This window comes from Colius striatus, chromosome 3, assembly GCF_028858725.1.
Source record: "Colius striatus isolate bColStr4 chromosome 3, bColStr4.1.hap1, whole genome shotgun sequence".
NCBI classification, from domain to species: Eukaryota; Metazoa; Chordata; class Aves; order Coliiformes; family Coliidae; genus Colius; species Colius striatus.
In genome coordinates this window covers 6345015-6366500 of record NC_084761.1, presented here as the reverse complement: position 1 = coordinate 6366500, position 21486 = coordinate 6345015, and the positions used below count along the sequence as shown (strand labels likewise).

The 21486-nt window shown below is 42.1% G+C and overlaps 1 protein-coding gene across 1 annotated transcript; it reads left to right on the top strand.

The window, feature by feature from the left end:
* Positions 1 to 1371: 1371 nt before the first annotated feature.
* EMP2 (epithelial membrane protein 2) lies at positions 1372 to 20866 on the top strand. The gene is made up of 5 exons (XM_061992879.1): positions 1372 to 1588; positions 15822 to 15933; positions 17995 to 18088; positions 19406 to 19552; positions 20128 to 20866. The coding sequence occupies exons 2-5, from the start codon at positions 15856 to 15858 to the stop codon at positions 20310 to 20312; spliced, it is 504 nt and encodes a 167-aa protein (XP_061848863.1). The 5' UTR covers positions 1372 to 1588; positions 15822 to 15855; the 3' UTR covers positions 20313 to 20866.
* Positions 20867 to 21486: the final 620 nt, after the last annotated feature.

Below are 21486 nucleotides of genomic sequence, written 5' to 3'. Positions count from 1 at the left end.
TCAAACAAATGTTAACAGGAACTTCTGCAGAACTGTAACAGAAGGTAAGACACAAAAGAAAACAAACAAAACAGACAGCCTGACAGTGGCACTGGAATAGCCAGATTTCCTTGCCAATTTTACACAGTGGTAGAGCTAATCCTGAACAGCAGGTGAGACCAAAAAGTGGCCCTCTGAGCAGGCAATGAGGCTGTACCAACCCGTAAGGCAGCCAAAAAGCTGAATTAGTCTTCATTCTGCTGGCAAGCAGGAGTAAATAGCATCACCCAGTTGGTGGGCATTATGTTATGGACTTTGTCATGTGTTTTGTGGAAACTGAGAGCGGACACAGATTGCTACCAGTGATGACGGTTAGAAAACCACCTGAGAAGGGTCGTGATAAGTGTGCAGTTGCCCCTGGGCTCACCTGAGCTGCCCGGCTTTATAAACACAGATTTCCTCAGCTCTCTACACACAGGTTTCTGTCTTCGACGGAAAAGTCAAGGCTCCTATGGGCCGAGTCCCAGCGGCTTTGCGCTCTCCGCCAAGTAGGCTCTGCCTTAACATGGCATTCGCTGCCGCTCCAGGGTCCGTCCCTCAGCGGCGCGGCCAGGGCCGGAGCTGGAGGCGTTCCCCCGGGGCTCCCGCCGGTGCTGAGGGGCGGGAGGCAGCGCGGAGCGGCGCGTTCCCGCGGGCAGCGTTACAAAACGTACCGGCCGCGCGAAATGGCGCCTTCCCGCTGCCGCCCCCCACCCGCCCCCTCCAGGCCGCCGGTGCCAGGACGGGGGCCCCGCAGGGCTCGGCCGCTGGTCCAGGTAGCGACGAGGGGCACTCCAGCTGGCTTGGGAAACCGGGGCTCCCTTCCCCACAGACGGCTCCTGTGAGGGCTCCGCCCAGGGCCATGCGCCCGTCCTCCTCGGGGAAAGCCCTGGCCCTGTCGCCGAGAGGCATCGACCCTCCTGCCCCTTCCCTTGCCCGCGGTGACAGGAGCCTGGCAGGCGGCGGTCGGGGAACCGTCGCCCCTCGCCGTGAGCGGCTGTCCAGGACGGCCGCGCTGAGGCGGGACAAACCCCTTTCGCCTCACGCACTCCGCCGCCGAGTGCGGAGCGGTCGCTCCTCTGACAGGGCCAGGGCCCGCGAGAGAGGGCGGGGGCCGCCGGCGCATCCCGTCCGGCCGCGGCTCGGCTCGCCCAGCCCAGGCTCCGCGACCCGGCGCCGCCTCCGGGACAGCGCCGCGGGACCAGGACCGGCCCGAGCCGCGGGGGGCGGCGGCCCGAGCGCTGCCGGGGAGGGCCGGGCAGCGGCACGCCGGGTGCCCGCCCGCCGGCCGCGGAGTGGAAACGGGCGTGGAAAAGTTCCTGTCGTGCTCGCCCCGTCCGTCGGTCCGTCCCTCCCTCCCCGCGCACACACTCCCACACGCTCGCGCGGCCGCCTCTGCCTCCGCAGGCGGCTGAGGGGCACTTTTGAAAATTATTTTCTTTCCACACCCAGTTCGCTTCTGACATCATTCCTGCAGGAGGGCGGGCGGGAGGCAGCCGCCGCCGCCGCCGCCAGACGGTCGCAGCCCGCGCGGAGTGCTGCCCGCCGGCCCGCGCCCGCCCCGCGCCCCGTGAGTAGCCGTGGCCGGGCGGGGGGCGCGGGGCGCGGGGCGGGGGCCGGGGCCGGCTCGCTGCGGGGTCAGAGGGTGGCTTTGCCAGCTAGGGGAGGCAGATACCGCAAAAAGAAAAGGTGGAGGGGGGCGGAATCCAGGGGGTTGTTTACTAGAAACTTCATTTCGGCACGTCGGCGGCCGCTGTGCCGAGCCGCTCGGCTCTCGGGGCTGCCGGGCTCCTCGAACGCCGGCCGGGCAGCGCTGCCGCCAGACCCGGGCGCGCCCCGGCCGCGGCGCCGAACCCCGCCGGGAAGTGTGAGCGGCCTCGGGGGAACGGGACAGGGCGGGAAAACCGGGCTGGCCGCAAGTGCCTCCAAGGCTGCGCCAAGGCGGCAGAAAGTTCGCCGTCTCTGCAGGGTAGTTATTTATTTATTTCAGTATACTCTAAAAGCAGTTTACGTGTACTACATCAACGTGGGAACGGATTTGGCTGCTGACCACTCCCTCCACCTCAGTAGGAGGAAACTACAGCTATATATATATATATATAATATATATAAAAAATGCAGTGTAGACTTTGGTTTATCAAGTTTTTGCTGGCGTTAAATATTTCTCCATTTGAGAGAAAAGAACTATAGTTTTAAGAAGCCTGTCTTTCTCATGGGTGTTTTTTTATGATCTGTAATGCTCAGCTTAAACGCGGGAGGTTACATGCCAGATACCAAGCAGACCAGCAGTTTTCAGTAACGTGGGTTGCTCGTAATACTGAGTATTGAATTTTAGAGGTCAGCTCCTTGTTTGGACATCTCTAGGAAGAATGGTGCACTGCTGTCTTTTCCTCACCAGACATACCCAGTGCTTGCTCCTACTCACAGAATGCTGCCGCCAATAAACCTGTAGTTCGGCCTCGCTTGTTCATTTCTTGGCAGAAACACTTTGTTCACATGGTGCAGGAAGGTCTCTTTTTTTTTTTTTCCCCCCTGGCACCTGAGAATAATATGTAAATGATTGGTAATTATTGCAATTGAGCATTTCATAAGTATTGTGTGACTCGATAAAGAGCTGTGAAGAAACTCACTGAATAACTGTGAAGTACACATTGGAGTTTTCTTTAGAAACTTTGGAAGTAAATAGATATGGTTGGCTAATCTCCATCAAAACAAGGAAAAGTAGCTCTCGGTCAGATTCCATACATACAGTGCTGATATGTTAATTATCTAAAAGAAGCCTTCTTGCCTACCTTAGCAGACTTCTTTCCTATCAAATAAAATAGTCTGTAATGACTCTTCCATCCAGACCAGACCTCTGATGTTGATTTTGAAGACTTTGCTGTCCAGGCAGGGTGGAGTAGATGAGGAAGGCAGGTCTGCCAGGACTGAGATGGCAGGTGGCTGCCGACATGGAGAGGCATGGACCCTCACAAATGGTGGGAGAGTGCTGGGTGTGAGATTCAATGAGGGGAGAAATGTGAATTGCAGTTTGCTGGAGAGTCCCATCTGCTTTTTGGTAAAAGAGTATGTGACACATGAGGAATGCAACTGGGGTATAGGTACTGCTAGTAAAGTCAAAGTGGGAGTGGAAACAATGGTATATGGAAAACACGTTGACCAGAAGCCAATGTGAGTTTTTACAGTGTGAGATGTAAGGACTTGAACTTAGCTTCAAAGACATTGAAAGAAAGAACTCTTGCAATCCTCTACATCCCTTTGTGAACTTGTAAAGTTGGGCAATAGACTGTTGGAATACTTGGAGGAAGCTCCATCCTCCATGCTGAATAAAGATTTTACAGATTTTATCATACCAGTTGCATGGCTGACATGGATGTTACCGGGTCAGCTCTGTGCCCAGCCAGGAAAGCAGGAATTATTCTGCTGATAGCCATCAACATTAACTCAAGGTGAAATGCAGTCATACCGTGAAAACTCTTTGGAGGTGATCAGTTTCTCGTTTGTATGCTCTTTTGGGAAGGAAAATGGTCTGTTAATGTCATTTCAAATAAAATCAACATACTATCAGTAGACAATACACTACTTGTGGTCTCTGGAAAGTCTTCTATCGTAAGCACCTAAACAATGTTGATCACATTGTGGATCTGCTGTTGAGGAAGATAAGTGTATTCTATTTGGTTACACAAATTTAAAACCTTGTTAATAAAGAAAGTTCAGCAGACTGAGCAGGTCAAGGCTAAAGGCTGCTGCAACATCACTCTCTTAGACAAGGGTTCTGTCTCAGTTTTTAGGTGCTGTAGTTACTGTTTCTGTCCAACATTGCTTGGAAGAAATTAGCATCTCTGCCTTCACCTTATACTCACCTTCAGTTACTCCACTCTTCACCCCTTGATTTATTAGCTTCTTTCACTTTGTAGTTGCCATCTATCTTTCTGTTACTCCAATTGTCATGGCTTTTCTTTTGTTGTCTTGTTTGTCTCAACATTGCTTCCCATCTTGGGTTTAATGTTCCTACAAGGATTAGAAGAACATTGTAATGATGAGTCCCATGTAAATATTTAGAGGAGCAATACCTTGCTCCACTTTTGCTAAGTACATTAGTCATAGTCTGTCTCCTTTCATAATGCTGTTTCCCTGAGCATGTAAAAATGAGGTGGATGGCAGCACAGAAGATTTCCCCTTTCACCTCAGTGGTTTGTGTGTATTTTAGTTTTCTATTTATACTTCATGTTCTATTTGTGTCTTCAGCATCAGGTAAGACATGACACCACCACATAAATCAGTATAAGAATGTGTTTAATTAAGGATATAAGTAGGTCTCTGGGGACGAGACCTTTTGGTAGCTGCAGAAGATGTACATTCCAGATCCTCCTGCTGTGTTCCTGTTGGAAGAAGACCTGATAGAATGAGGCCCTGTGTTACACAGGAACTAATAAGAAAGAGATTTACTCTGAAGTGTACCAAACACTTTATAGAAAATACACATGATACTTCAGCAGAGCCAAATTTGAAAGTAGAAAGGAATGCACAGCTTTTATTGAAATCACATTGGTCTCAGAGGAAAAGTGGGGGAAACATAAGCACAGCACTAAGGAATTCCATTCATGGAGCTGTTCAGCATTTGTTAGGGTTTGTTTGGTTTTTTGGATCCTCAAAGCAAACCAATGGTCTTTGCAGTGAGGTCTCAGTCTTTGCTCTTTCTGTTGAAAGCTTTACTATTTTAGAGAGAAGATACTTCTGTAAAATATATCTCAGTATGACAGGTGATGCTCATGACATCATTGGCAAGATAAGCACCTTATTTTTTAGAAAATAGGTCTTGCTGAGTGGGATTCAAGAGAAAAACCTAATGGTCTGAATTCATCCATCAAAGGAATTATTATTTCTTCACTGAATGGGGAAAATGTAATCACACCTCTTTATTTTGCCTATGGAGTTTCATGAGCAGGTTTAATGATGGTATGTGCATGCCAGGTGAAGCCTCATAATCTGGGTGTGACCCTAAAATACAACCCTCTGGCTGTGTAGAGATGTTCACAGGAGTCTGTAGGTGGGGCAGAAAGTGGACTGACTCAAACACCCCTTAGAGATGGCTATAGGATATATATTTGTGGTTTACTTCACTGATTCTTAAACACTGTGCTATGTTTAGAATTGCACAAGCTGTAAACAGCCAAGGTGGGCAGTATGAGCACTCAGGTGTTTAATGCAGGTGTTAACTGTCCTGAAAAATATCACAATTATGGCCTTCTTCCAGACAGAAAGTGACCTTCTAAAGTCTCCTGTGTTGACATGCAGATGCTGATTGTGGTCTCTGTTGTCAGGCTGCAGGCTGATCTGGTCTGCAGACTGATCTGGTCTCCCAGGTTGATGGTTCTTAATCCAGGGAAGCAATAAACCAACTGCTTAATTCAAATGCAGAAACAAACTGAAGTCCAGAGACTGCAAGAATCATTTAATGTAGAGCTGAAGAGAACTGGCTGAGCCTGCCCATTTATCACATGCCAACATACTTGATGAGGCCTTTACTTGGCACTAGCTAGTGCCAAGAAATGTGGCTCTGCAGTGACCCAAGCACCATACGGGCAGCCAGCCCAGCCAAAGCGGAGCTGTAGGGTAGAACCAAGTTGGTAGAACCAGGTAGAGGGAAAAGGTGACTGAACTCTGTTTCCATAGAGCAGCCAGGGTGTGGGAGAGCGGTGCAACGAGTGTGCTCAACTGTGCAATGAAACCAGTGTATAGAAATCCTTTGACCTGAACTGGTAAAGTTCACATGGCAACCTTTAAGTTTTACTTTAATTGCAGCAATTGCAAACTGGAATGTAAAAATGACAATCTGAGTATTAAATCCAATAATGTGCAACAGTATTGCCGTACTTGTGGAAGAGTTTACTCTTTTTATTTTAGAGACAGCTATTGTACTGTCAATAGAGATGTGTTTTCACACTCTTGATAGATGATGTGTAAACTCTGAGATAACTAAACCCTAAATTTCTCAATACAGAGCTCATCAAAGCCAAATCTAAACAAGCAATTTGAAAATTTTACAACAGTGATTGTAACACATTTAATTGCTAGCAATTTCCATAGAGAATCTGCCAGGGTTACAACAATATCAGCCTTGATTTCTTCTGAATTAAGTGCATTGCTTTCAGTCTGGGAAGGCAGACCTTTTCTGCCTTTGTTTATTAGTTAATTAGGTGGAACAATGTAAATCGCTTGAGCTGCTCTGTTGTACCTGGAATAATCTCTGGATAAGTATCAGTCTGTAGTCACTTGAGCTCAGGGTCTGAAACTTGCTCTCAGTACTATATTAGTGCCTAGAGTTGATGCTGCAGGTGTGCTTTTCTTTTTTGTTTTTTTGCTTTTCCAAGGATCAGACTGAGGACACATTCAATTGGTCAAGCTGATTAAAAGATCCGGTATTGTACTGGATCTGTACCTTCCTGCCCTGTTGAGATATTCCACAGAGACAACCTTGACACCAAAATGTGGCCACACTGAGTGAGCAGGGGTGAGGCCAGGCCACACCTCAGTTCAGTTATTTGCTTCAGAAGCAGGTTCCCAGGAGGCCTCTCATAGCTTGAATAGCTTACTGGTACACCCCCATGTCATTGTTCCAGCTCCATGAAACGGCTGTCTGACTCCCTGAGCCAGGGCTGTGCCAGCAGGCTGCAAAGAGCTCCGTGGTTCCTGACCACCGCTCTTGTGTTTTGGGAGGCAACAGTGGCTCTTGGGTCACCCTCAGAAAGGGGGATGGGCCTTGCTCACTCTTGCAGCTTTACCTCCCACCTTAGAAATAAATCCTCCCTTAAAGCTGATTTTGTGTTGTCAGTCCCACGGCCACCACCTATATTACTCCACTGTACAGATCAGCAGTCAGCATTGCTCCCAGCAATGAAGCCTTTGAAAGACAGGAGAGAGTTCAGCAGTGCCAAGGGCATGGGTATTGGTCAAAAGTATGTTGCAAAACATACAGAGAGCTCAAAGACACTGTTGGAATAGACTACACAGGAGAGCAGAGCTGGAGAGACTTCTCAGGTCACCAAGTCTACTGCCCTGCTGGCACAATCACTGGATCATATAATCCCTTTTTGTGGAGACAGGTCTTTTTTTCCTGTGCTGTGGTCATTCTAAAGTTGTTCCAGAACCTGAGAGCTTCTAAGGGTTTTAATTTCTATCCTAAATGTGCTTACACCTGATTCATAGCCAATTAATTTCAACTTTAAGTTAAACAGCTCTTTTTCCTTCCATGTGTTTGCCTTAATCTACAAGCAAGTATATGCCCAGTCTGTCTGCTTCTGAGATTATGTAGTGTAAAAGTGCAGTTACAGGAAAGCATGCTTTAGGGAAGAAGAAGAATATGTAAAAGATTTACTTCTGAAGAAGATGCAGGTTTGTGCTGCTAGAGGAGGACATGCTGTCTTTCTGCTGAACACACAAAAACCTCTAAAGAGTAGTTGTGAAAAGGTGATGGCTTCAAGACTATTATTCAAATATATAGTTGAGGATCTGTCAGTGTAGATAGCTCCTCCTATACCTGGTAAAATGCATTCTCTCAGCATATAGTGGCTGTTACATTTCTCTTCCAGGTTTTGCTGGAGTATTTGAATACAACTATCTTTACTCTTTTCAGCTTGAGGCATTTTTTGTTTGATTTGCAGGGAAGACGTCACAAGGCTCACTTTCCCTGTAAGTGCCACTTCCCCACCCCACGACAGGGCATTGTGTTCCTGTTTCCCTGTAGCTTCTGTCTCTTCTTTTTCTGCTCAGTCTGCCCACAAAGGCTTCACAGCAGAGTGACTTCCTTCTGCAGTGCACGCAGTAGGGCCATAGTGAAAGGAGTGGTAGGGCAAGTCTAAACCCAGTCTGAACTTGTTTGCAAATAAATGACTGACAGAGTTATAGAAGTGGCAGCAATGCTGGCATCCCTGGGTCAAAACTGTATGAAAGGCATTCCTAGGAAATGAGAAACATCAGCTTCTCCGGGTCTCACTACTCAAAGCTAGCACTTTCCATTTTTGCTGCAATTTTTTCTTGATTTTGTTTGGAAATATGAGAGATAGCAGGGTTATTTCCCAAACTTTGGTGTTCTGACTCAATAGCATAGATTTAATGAGGAGAACAGGGTGAGAATGAAGAGAGGAAGTCCAGGGAGGATTTCTGGGAAGAAGCTAAGATTTTGTGTTTATGAAGTATATTCGGAAAGAACTGAAAGGGTGCTTCAGTTTTCCCTGACTCAGAGGTAATAGGTAGGCCATGAACATGAGCTTATTCCCTGTTAAGTTTACTACTGTTCAGGCAGCCCCACACAGTACCAGTAGGATGGACAAACACCCAACTGCCATAACAACAGAAGGCTTTATTAAGCTATAGGTGTGTGTCTATATTAATATTGGTACAAACAAAAAACAAACCTCAGGGCTTTGATTGCAAGGCAAGGCTTTCTGAAAGAAACTGGATAAAAGCTAGGTCATACCAATTGCCAGATTGTCTCCAAGCTCTTGTATTTCATTATCAAAATACAAGCTGACTGCTTTAATTGTACTGGAAGTTCCTGGGTTTTAACACACCCTGCTGCAAGGGCACCAATGAACCTACATCTGCGAGAATGACCCTACTTTCATTATCTACCTTAGAGCTGAAAAAGCATGAATGTTGTAATTTAAATACAGCTCTAGAAAATGCTGTGAATTCATTTTGGCTGTATTGATTGTTTACATTTTTTTTTGCCTACGTACAGTGATTGTTTGCAGGGAACATTGTTTCATTTCCTTCTGATTTCCTTGCTTTGTGATGAAGAACTTTGAATACCAGCTGGAAGTGTGAGAAGCTCTCTTGCTTCCACATAAAATAGGTAGTACAAAGAGCTGTTGGCTTGGATGTGTTCTCAATTAACTGATTGCTTGTAAGCAAAAAAAGAGCTGATGGTGTCTGGGCCATCTAGGGATTGACAGGACACTTAGCCCTCTTGATTCCAAGTACAATGTCAAGCAAGGGCCTGAAATTTTGTTTCTTGAAGAGTATACATTGTTCTTCATGCTTAGCTTCACATCAGAAAAAAATCTTGTGGGAAGGAGCCCATCTGCTGCAGGGAATGTTACTCTTACTTTGCACTTCTCTCCTGGGTGTCCATGTAATATTGTAGAGCTCTAGTCAGAGACGACTTTGTGGAGATTTGCTAGCTGGCTAAAGAGGTCATTGGTTGAAAGACAACACAATGTTTCTGTATTGACTGTTAGCTCTGTATTACCCAAGTGTGAAAACAAGTCAGAGTTAGGATCTACACATGAAGAGTAAGTTGGCTAGAGTCCAGTTCCACAATGTATTCAGTTCCCTGAACACAGAGAATATTTGAGCACAGACATCCACATCTGTTGGTAGATCTATCTTTTTAATTACTGAGTTACACTTATAAATAAGACTTCAATAGAAAGCTTATTTTCTGTGTAGTTTGTACACCTGGGAGCTCTAACAGTAGCTCTAACTTCATGCACCAAAAAAACCTGGCCCAGGCAAAACCACTACATCATCTAAACTGGAATTAGATTGCTTTAGTTGTATTTTCTTTTCTTTTCTAATGTGCATTAATGACACAGAAAAAAGGAAGAAAGGAAGGAAGAATGAGAGAGAGAAAGAGAAGAAAGAAAGGAAAGGAAGGAAGGAAGAAGGAAGGAAGGAAGGAAAGGAAGAAAGGAAGGATGTGCTTATTCTTTCCATACTTCTCTTTGCATGATAGAATTCTTCTGTAGCTGACATGGAAAGGATCCAAATGTGTTACAGCTGGGGTATGTGCACAGCAACACACAGGGGTGTGCAGAAGCACTGGGGACTGCGGGTGCTGCACTGGGCACCTGTGTTGGGCCAGCCTTGCACCAAGCCAGGGCGTGTGGCCAGGTTAACCCTGCAGCAACAAAAAATGACAGGCAGATGTTCCCATGGAAATTACTGAAATGGTAGATTAATGTGCAGATACCACAGACTGCGAATAAGGTCAGGACGATAGTCAGCTTGGAGAGTGCTGAAAGGGCAAGGTGTTGAAAGAAAGTCTTAAGAGTCTGGATGCTATCTGCCTCTTTTAAGGAATATCACTCAGTAAATTATATATTGTAATACTGATGTTCCCAACTGTTAAATTAACTCAGGCAGAAGAAATAATGAAACTAGAATAAGTTGTTTCAACTAGTATAATTATTCCCTTGGTGCTAAATTTCCTGATATTCTTGTCCTTTATGTTGTTTGATATTTAGGAATTAGAGGATTGTGGAAGTCCTCAAAGCTTTTGCTAGTTTGGGAGAAACTCTACTGTCTGAAATTATTTCACTTTGATTCCAGTTTTGACAATCACACAAGAAAAACAGGACCCTTCATATCTGGTTAAAGAAAAAAAAAAGAACTAAAGAGGAAAAAGTTATCAGTATCACTCTGTTCCTTGTAACCCAAGGAATTTTATGCAAGTTTAGAAACAGTGGTCCAGGCAAAACATGAGCCATCTCCTGTCACGAGACACCATGAGATGTGGCATAAGAATGCTGAGCAAAATGAAGCGATTATCATGTAAATCAAAACATGTTATGATGCATCACAAGATAATGGACTTCTCATGCCACCAGTCTAAGCTTTTCCTTCTGACTTCACATCTACAGACTTAATTATAGCACCGAGGGGCAGAAGAATTGGTAATTAAGAAGACTTGCTTTGATTTGGTTTTTACACCAGTGACCTCAAGAAAGTTCAGCTGAGTCAAATGCTTATTGGTGGCCCAAAGACCTGCTGTTCTAGTTGCAATGAAAAATCTCAGTGCAGAAAGCTGCAGGTTTGGTAACTAGTTTAGCAGGATCCTCTACCCTGACTTTTGGGTGTGCCTTTTCAGCACACTCAGTGTGGGTGATGAGCTGTCTGCACACCTCCAGCCTTGGTCTGTATAGAGTGGGAGCTGTTCTGCACTGGTTTCACCGTGTTTCTAGGAGTGCTGAGATATTCTTCATGCGTGGACTCAGATGAAGATGATACAGAAAACTGACTTGATCTTAGGAAGTAAGGGCAGCAGACAACAATGTAGGATAAGCTTTAGCCTTCTCAATAAAAATGAGCACAAGATAAACATACTGTACTATGTATGCATTTCTCTGGTTGCAAAAATTAAGTATGCACAAACATGAGAGGTAGCCTGGCAGCAGAATCTAACCACATGGGAAGAAATGAAAGCATGGGTTGCAGAGCTAACATCTGGATTGGAAAGTAGTGATAAACCTTCTGCTAAGAACTGTCAAAGACAGTTTTAATTTTTGCTTGCTCACTGTATGTATTAAACAGCAGAAAAAAAAAATCAAAGACACATGTTTCTTTGTACTGCTGGACATTAAAGATAAACTTTATCTTAAAGATAAACTGAGGCTTTTTTTTCCAGGGGAGTGTGGAGTTCAACATAGGGAGGCATTCCAGTTTTGTAATGTGTTTGCTTACTACAATACAGAAATGTTTGGAACCCTGGACTGGAATCTTTTTTTGCTATGCAGTTCTGCAATTGCCATACTGTTTTATCTTGTAAAAAGATCCTCGTCTCTGCATGTCTAGAGGATTACAGCAGAGGTCCTTCTTAGAGGTCCTCTTGTAAAGCACATCAGGTTCTTCTATGACAGTGCAACTTGCTGCTTTCAGTAGTCTCTGTTACTGAAAAGATTAAAGATAAGCATGACTTCTGCATTTATCCTCCCTGTGCAAAATAAGGTAGCACTGGAATATTACCCAGAAACTGTTCTGCACTAATTGGGATAAAAAAGAAAATCTTTGTTATTAATATAACTGATCAACTATTTTCAATATGTTTTGTGTAAGTTTCCTGGAACTTAACAGCATTTATGGTAAAATTTATTACCACAGCAGATCTGGATGTGTTCAGTATGATTCTGATAACTCTTTCTGGATACAGTGGCAGTCTGCACCTCTAACTCACCTCTACCTGTATACTTTAACCTTATGACATACTTTTTACTGCTGAGGCTTGCAATTGAAAAATTCATGTGGACATCCAGTGTCATTCTTACTATAATCCTAAAATCTGTTTTTAATGTCACATACGAAGAGCAGAGTAAAATTTTTTATTCTCTTTTGTCAGAGGTTTACTGGAAATTTGTACAGAGAGGTTCCTGAGATAGCTACAGATTGACAGAAGAGCAGAGCTGAAAGGGCCTCTGGAGGTCTTCGGTTCAGATTCCTGCACCAAGCAGGGAGTTGGTTCAAGATGTTCTGGGCCTTGCTTCAATCTAGTTATTAAGAGGTCCAATAATGAAGATCCCAACAGCCTCCTGGGCCCTGTTCCAGTGCTTAACCATACTCATTGAATATAATTAATACATTTTTCACAATTGGAATATTCCTTGTTGCAACTTGTGACCGTTGCCTCTAGTCTTTTCATCATGTTCTTCTGAGAAGAGTGGCTCCATCATCTCTATTAAAAGACAACTCTAGTGTGTCCAAAAAGCTTTTCTTGTGTATGTGTGCGTGTAAGAACTATTACAAGAATTCAAACCACTTTGGGCAATGATGAATAATATCTGTTGCATCATCCAGTCTTCATCCATGCCTAAAGGCAGTGTACCCAAATTGTGGGTTGTTCTGTTGAGCAGAATTAGTTCAGCCAGGTTAAACAGGAGTGCTAGCTTATTTGTTCCTGTAGATATCCTCCATTTTGAAAGAGCAAAGCCTCTGCCAGGTGCCTGCTCTTGGTTTGGCAAGCTGCCACAGGGCTTTCAGCTGCTGCTAAGAGAACCAGGAACAATTGTGAACCTGAAGAGAGCCCTTGAGAAACAGTGGTGTACAAGAAACAGAGAGGACTACAGCTAGTGTGCAGAATAGAATGTCACCAAAGTGTTTGGTTAGTAATAAATTATTAAGTTAAGAATTCTGAATGTTAATGCAAAGTGTTGTCAGAAATTTTCTATGTGAGAACATAGCTGTATCTTTCCCTTGCTCACTGGGAGAGGAAAGGAGCTGCCTGCTGCTGGGAGAGGTACCCAGGCAGGCTGCCCTCAGAGGACTGGGGAAAGAAAAGCTTCTTCCACTGAAGAAAAGCTTCTTCCACTTAAAAGGAGAGTGCTGCTCTGCTTCCTGCACACAGGTTACATAGAGTTTAGCTGGAAGACTCTCCTCCCCTTGCTATAATGAACCAGAGACACTCCTTCTTGTTCTCCATGGGAAGAGAAGGTTGCTAGGAGTGATTGAACTCCACAGATCTTTCTGTGCACTTCTGGGATCACTGCTCAGGCATGACAGATTGGGTAACAAGTTCTTGTTGTCTTTTCCTGGTATTAATTACTTGGAATTGGTCTGTCTCATTCTTTACCCCCAGAGTATTTAACTCCAGTATCTGTGTATAGTTTTGTAGCATTATGTGCACAGAAGTTGCAGCAGCTCCTGAAGGGAGCCATTGCCAGTGAGTATCTATAAGTATGTAAAAATGACTGTTAGGAGGGTTCTTCAGAACAGAAACATCAAACTATGCTTACCATCCTTCAGGTTTTTTTTGAATGAAAGAACCAAAAAACTTCTTTCATTCAGTCTTAGCTTTATGTGGGTAAAATTTAAGATGTCTTTTCCTCATTACCCATACATGTTTATGCATCTTGTTTGAAACACTTCTGTTTATGGCTGAAAGCAGCAAAATGGAAGGATTCACGTGATTGAAGATTAACTGAATTTTTCTGTGCTGGCAAGTCTTGATTTTGCAATATTAGTTTTAATTAGGTTACATTTTTCTGTCTCACTTTATGGTGCCTCATGTAATAAGATGAAATAGTATTGTTATTCTTAAAATAACACAGAGTACAATTTAATTCTCCTTATATGGCAGATGACTGTTGCATTATTCTCTGCTTAGATACCATCTGTGCAACAAACGAAACCCAGAAAAAAAACCCAACCACAGGACAAGAGAGTGCTGTGTGAAGACTGGTACATTTCACAATGAAAATATTTTGATGTGGCATTATAAAAAACCACAAAATATCTTCTTTTCCTTCTTCCTTCCTTTCATTCAAGAAACACTCGATAGAGAGCCGTCAATGACATTTCTAGAAGCAGAGGATCTTGAGTCATACAGTAGAATTGTCTCTTTGGAGGAAATTGCCACTTCTTTATTGTGGCCGAGAAGGCAGAGTTTAACGCTGAGAAAATGGGAAGGAATGAAAACTTGAGTAGCTGCTTTCCTTATTTTAGCATTTGACTTAGCTTTGCCACACAGACATTGAGATTAGATAGGGATATAATGTTATCCAATCAATTTTCATCTTCTCAAAAGCACTTTAATACTGTTTGGCTTTTTGCTTGTTGCAACACTCCATTGCAGTGAAATGCAGATGTAAAGGATTAGTCTGGAACTTCTAGTCTCTATTCAGCATGTTTATATGCTGTCTGTTCTCTTTTTGTTGAAGTTTTGCAGAGTAGTTGTATTTTGACCTGATGAGAATGCCAGTGGAGCTGCTTTAGAAATGCTGTCAAAGTAATCCTTTTATTTGATTAAATTCTCCATGTGGTTCAGGATTCTAGTAAATGGCACTAGGGGAGAGAGGGTTAGACATGAAAAACGTCATGGAGGTCTCAAAAAAATTATAACTGCCTTTTCTTCTGGATATTTGCTGTGTTCTGTCAATTTGACATAAGAGAGTGTATCTGAAACAAAGGAAGTGGAGAAATATGCATTGACATGATGAGTGATAACATGAAGATCATGCTACAGAGTAGTGCAGGTTAAATACACCCAAAATATCTGCAAGACTGCAGATTCCTTATAGAGTATAGCATATATTAATTGGCAAGCATTTTTACACAACAAAAAGGTAATAGAGAACACCAAGCAACTGTACATTTGTTTGTATTAGTAACCACAGTTTTCCCTAACCTGTTTGGGAACCTGTTTGTTCCCTGACCCACAGATTTCTAAGGGACTCCAGTTCAAATAAAATTTGTAGTTCCTTTGTATGTAAGAATTATTTTTTTGGTGAGTTGAGATGTGAAATAGTAATGATGGGTTGGATAAGATATGTAGACTAGAGGCAGTATTAAGTGACTAAACATAAACTAGCTAACTGGATCATTACATGACTAATGGCTTTATTCAACTCTACAGTCAGAGTGGCATTCATCAATAAATAAAAGTCATAACTATGAGAACAAAGGACAACCTATATGAGACCTATGGTGCCCCAAAGATGTTACTAAGTCTAGGAGGTAGTTCTCAATGCACCTAATTTTGTTCTACAAGCATCTTTTTGAAATCTGTGTTTCTTGGTACTTTGAAAGCGTGGTTGTAACAAGACCTTAAATATAGCCAGTGGAAATTCCAGCATCATATGCAAATGAAACTGTAATTTGAAAAGTACCTCTCTAAAAGTCAACATGAAGGAGTTTTTTTGTCCTTGCTGTAGAAGCACACAGAAAGACACTTCTCTGTGTGTTTACTCAGTGCAGCTATCCCACTGACAGGTTGCAAAATGCACCTCTTGGCTGCCTTTCAAGCTGATTCATTTTAACACCAGTGATGCTAGTTACATTTCCTGTATAACAAAATGAAAGCTGTTATGCTGATACAAAGTCTGATTAAGTGAAATCTTTTCTCTCTGGAGCAAGAATTCGTGCTGTGTTGGACTCAAGGGCTCAAACTGCATGTGCATTCCTGACTCTTAACAACCCCTTACTCTGAAATACACTCAGTGAGCTGCTCAGACACAGTGAAATAGCACAATGACAGGTTGATATGTTGTCAACTTTTAGAGACTGTTCATATATGTTCTTATTTTTAACAGATTTCTCTCAGACTAAAGCCTCCACAGATCAAGGATGTTGATTCTCCTGGCTTTCATTATTGTGTTTCACATAACCTCAGCAGCACTGCTGTTCATCTCAACTATTGACAATGTAAGTGTCCTTTCTACTCTTCCTCTCAAACATACAGGTGTTTATTTGTTTCATAAAAGTAAAGTAACTCTTCTGTAGTTATTTCCAATCGCTTGTTGAAAGCACGTAACTTTGTTAGATCTCCTTATACCTTCTTCTTACAAAACTGCCTTGAGTACACATGGTGCTGGTACACATGGGTAAGACCTGCCTTACATTTGTATGGCATCATGCTGTAAGCCCACACTATGCAGCTAATCTTTTCTCCCGTGAGATATTTGGCCAGGGAGTATATTTACAAACACTACTTTGTATTTACAAATGCTTGCAGGCTGGAGCTGTGGGACTTGGTTCAACTAGAGATGAGGGAAAAGTAGAGGGAAAAACACTGTTGTTCTTGTGTGTCCAGTACATGAAGTCCAATAGTTCATGATTAATGCGTGGAGATAATTTCAGTCAAGGTGTGCTTTGCCTTGGAAGTGGCTGTACAAGATGCCCAATGGAACCATCCACCATGAATGTATCTGCTTCCATTCAGCTGAGGCAGTTTAAGCACAAAGGTTTAGAATAATTTATGTTGCAATCTTATCAACTTTCGTTTTGATTTTTGTGTCCAGAAAGATTTTGTCTTCCCATATTTACATCTATCTCTTAATTGAATTTTCCTCTTTCTAAAACAGCCTGCTGACTGGTACCTGATTGTTACTCTGAACCATGCATGAGTCCTTCTTCTTAGAGGAGGTTCAGTGTATGTACAGGCTTTTGGGATTAAAAAGATTGCCTGCTGAAAATACTTTACTGTACTCAGTGAAGCTGGTTTGAATCCCATAATCTTTTCCAAGACTATGCTTCAAACAAAATGTTGTACTACCCACAAGTTTTTATTGCAAAATTGTACAAGCTCAGGTGTAATTTTCAGTCAGCTGGTTGATTTGTTCCATTGAAGTAGGTCATTAATTGAGCACCAAAGCAGGTTATCTTACCCTGGTCCTTTGAATATTTTGAAAGCTAGGACAATGGACAAAGTAACTTATTCTTAGTTGAGATCTGCTACATACAACCCAAATTACTATAGAAATAAAACCCCAAGCACTCTACTTTGTGTCGTTAGTTACTTTTAAACAATTCCAAACTGAAACTGCATAACCACCTTCTGTTAGATTTAGTCATCTTCAGAAGCTTTTTACAGTAATGAAAATAACTCTGAAAGAATAATATCGTGGTCAGAGCTGAAAAATAATATATTGAACTTAGACTGCAAAATCCAAATTAATGACATTCTGAGAAAGTAATACTTTTTCTTAAAACACACTATTACTACTACCTTTATGCCTACTATCATAACATACTACAGTTTTTATTGCAGTATTGTTTGCAAATCTGCACAGTAAGCTGTGAGGTTTTGGAATGTCTATTTAAGCAGCAGATGCTACCAGGAGTCATATTTAAGAGTCATATTTTTCTAGCTCTAGACAAAACAAAGGCCTGGGTAGCTATTGGAATGAGAATGGGTTTCCTGAGGAAATGCCACTTGTGTGGAGTTCTTGGCGTTTCCCAGGCCACTGTAAAAATCCATTTGTTGACAGCACAGGTACATAAAGTTGAGATTAATTCAATTCAGTGTCAGGAACCAGAACATTTTTAAAGGGCTTTTGTTTCATAGATGTATAGCCTGTTATTTCCTGTGAATTAAAAAATGCTGTGCTTTTAAGGAGTTGTGCATCCTAAACAGGGTCTGGATGAACAAAGCAGATTGTTTCTACGTTTCCTAAGGAGTGAGGAGCAATCACTGACTGTCCAGAATTTCTGCTTGAACAGTGGGAAATCCCCTGTGCTTCACAATGTTTAAGATAACCCTCTGTTCCCCTTTCTGCTTTACACAGGTCTAAAATGAAAATCACATGTGAATATTGACATAGCCTTTATTCCAAAATGTCACTAAATCTCAAATTTTGTTTGAGCCATTAAGTATCAAAGAGAACAGAAATTTATTCAGGAAACACTCAAACAACTAAAGAGTTTTGTAGGGGGTTTTTGCTGGTTTGATTTTTCCTGTAAGAGCTCTTTACTTTTACTTTACAGGCCTGGTGGGTAGGAGACAATTTTTCAACAGATGTCTGGAGCATGTGTACCACAAATACTAGCACCTGTATGGCTATTACTGATCAGTTCAGAGGTGAGTGTCTCTGAGGCCTATGTCTCATTTCCTTTAGCAAGAGATCTGGTGAAATTGCTGTCACATTTACTGGGGCAATAATATAGTTTAAAAAGAAAAATCTGCATGCTTAAACTACTCAGGGCTTCTGAAAACTTTAGTACTGGCTTTTCATTTCGGAAACTTCCAACAGTTTCTGTAAGAGGAGAACAGTGTCAGGTGCACTCTGAATCCCAGAGCAAGATAGTAAACACAAACTACTGAGTGCTAAAGAATTGTCAAAAAATTAGACCAAGTAAAAACAGTGAAAGTGTGGCTGAATTGATAGAATTTGCTGCAGAATTGAACTTGTAAGTTTCAAAGAAGAACTTGGTTGCATAAAGGAATGGGGGAAAAAGTAGAGGAAAGTCAGGAAAGAAGCTGGAGTTCTAAGAACAAGGACTTAATATTCATCACAGCCTAATATCTTGCTTTACAGAAAATAAAAACATACTCAAATATTACATTTACTTTGTTTCTACACTTTCAATCTGTGTGTATGTTAAAGAGGTAGGTAATTTGAAGAGCCATGTACTCATAGAATAACTTTGCTTTCCAAGCATTCGGGTGGTTTAGGGTGCACCTGTGCTGCAGTGAGATGATGCATTACACACAGGGATATCTAACCTATCATGAATTAAACAAATCTGTATGTGCTGTCTGCAGTACTGTGCATTCATTAGGTACCCAAACTAGCTAGATTGTAAATAGCTGAGGTATGCCTGCTGTCCAGACCTACTAACAGCATTGTAGCTGTGCTGGGGAGAGGTGCCATAAGGAGCCTATCTGTGTATCTTGTCTATATTGTTGCAGCAAAGTTCAAGAGAGCAGCTGCATGCAGTCAGAAATTCCTTGGTTACTTTTCCTAGTTGTAGGAAAGTAATTGACAGGATGAAAAGCCTGAATCAAAGGAATCATTTCGGTCGAGTGTGGATATCTGTCTGGTTACAGCTTAGTCACAAGGTCTGGTCAGAGGCTCAGGTCTACATTTTTAAGCCATTTGGGACACCTGACAGTTTCACCAAGTTTATAGTACATTGATGAGAGCAAAGAATGTGGTGTGGAGGTCTCTTCAGTGTTTTAATTCAGTTTTATGAAAAGCTTTTAAAAGTCCTTAAACCACTGGCTGTATTAATACAAGGAAGCAGAAAAGATCCACCCTAATCAATGCATGCACAACAGGTTTGCTGTATCTGCTGAACTCCTGCTCACAGAACATGGCCCTGCCTCTCTGCTCACTACAGGAACAGGCAAAGAGAGGAACTGTATTTTTAATCAGTACTGCTTTTGTTTTTGCAGAATATCAATCAATTCAGGCTGTTCAGGCCACCATGATCCTATCTACCATTTTCTGTTGTGTGGCATTTCTGGTTTTCATTCTTCAACTCTTCCGTCTAAAGCAAGGAGAAAGATTTGTGTTAACCTCTGTTATCCAGCTCCTGTCATGTAAGTGGTTTTTCAACACTTGTGACTTTAATGATGTTTATATGAAAGTAGGAAAGGAAAGGGGAAAAAGGTTTCAAAAAATATGAACTGCATGATAAATTTGTAGGGCTCTTGAGGCCATAGCTTATCCTCCGTGTTTGTTTAAACAGTGAACTGCTCCATTCTGTACTATTTAGGCACTTAAAATGTGGATGACATTTGTCAGAATAAAGTAATTTAAACTTTGAAGGGAAAGAATCTGAGATTCTGAACTTCTTGAGCAAATTAACTCTGTAATTGCTACAGGCATTTACTCCTTTAATTTTTTGTTAGTCTTTAAAATGATCCAGATGTTTAGAATCATTTTGTGTTCACTGCAAATGACATAAATATACAACAGCACTTCAAATTTAATCCATGCCACAGAAACTGAAAATGTATTTTGAAATGCTCCCAGTTCAGTTTGAAGATGAAAAAGTGTCTGCAAAGAAAGGGCATTGGTGGAAGCAGCTGACAGGACAGAGACAGTGAATAGTTGTTATACGCATTGTTAATATGTTAAAATGCTAAAATTTACTATTTTCTTCCTTCTCCAGGTCTGTGTGTTATGATTGCAGCTTCCATTTATACAGATAGGCATGAAGAACTACACAAGAGCAATGAGTATAGGATTGAAGTTTCTGAAGGCCAATATGGCTATTCCTTCATCTTAGCCTGGATTGCATTTGCCTTTACTCTTATCAGTGGTGTTATGTACCTAATATTAAGGAAGCGTAAATAAATGTCAGCAGCTAGTTGTTTCTGTCACTACAGTACAAAACCAAATTCCAATAACCATTTTGTATATAATCATTTACATGGTTTTGTAGTAAAGGTATTGTTTCTCTAAAAATGTACTGTGTTCTTGATATGAAATGGAAGTGAATGAAATGGCAGGTTTAAGGGAGTGCCTGGCACCTATGGGTCAAGGGGCTGAGCAGGCCAGAGCTGAGTTGTTTCTTTTACGTATTTTATCATCATAAATGGTTTTCCCTTCACTGGACATTAACTGTTTATTCCTGGCCTCTAGTAGATGACAGATAAAGCCTGAGCAAATTGATTTGTAAGCAATATGATAACCATATTCCTGGACCAGATTCATCCTTTTGGAACGGGTTAAATATCAGGGGAGTAAGGATGAGGCCTAGATCACAGTGGAAAAGCAAATCATGAGAAAAGCCCAAAGCTGCACTCGGCGTGTCTGTTCTGGCAAAGGACTAGTGTTCTGCTCTTTATAATGTGCAGTAAGTGTCATCAAGCTTTTATTAAAACCACTTGCTTTGCAAAAGTAAACAACTCCTTTTTGTACTCCAGCAAATGATTCTCTTGATTCTCTTTCACATTTAAGCATACACAGCCTTTGGCAGGAGAACTTCCCCAAAAATTCACTGCATGGCTTGAGACTGGGGTAATCTGAGCAGTAGAAGTTACCCCACTCAAGTCCTGTATCCCTTTAGTTTTGCATTAGCCATAGGCTTTATGGATGGAAGAAAAGGAACAAAAGAAAAAAAAGCATTGCCTTGCCTACATCTGCAAATTTCAAAGCAAATTAGTGATCAAGCAATGGCAAATATAGGTTTTTACAGCCAAACTCTACATGTTTATTACACCAGGCTTTTATTATATGGCGATGACATGGCTAATGTGTAATTTGCAAAAGCATTCCCCAAGTCTGCCCATTAGGAAATTGGCCTTTATAACATTCATTCTAAATTCCTTTGTGGATTTTACTTGAACTAAACACTTCTACTAAATAAATCAGAGTGCAGTTATTATCCTTATGCATTCAAGGATAGTATTTCAAGAGAAAATGAATTGGTGATTTTTGTTTTCCAATATTTGTGTGAGATAAATCTGTACTGTAACATTCCTCAGCAGTGTAATACTGGCTGTGGCTGATGGTGATTTTGGAGTGT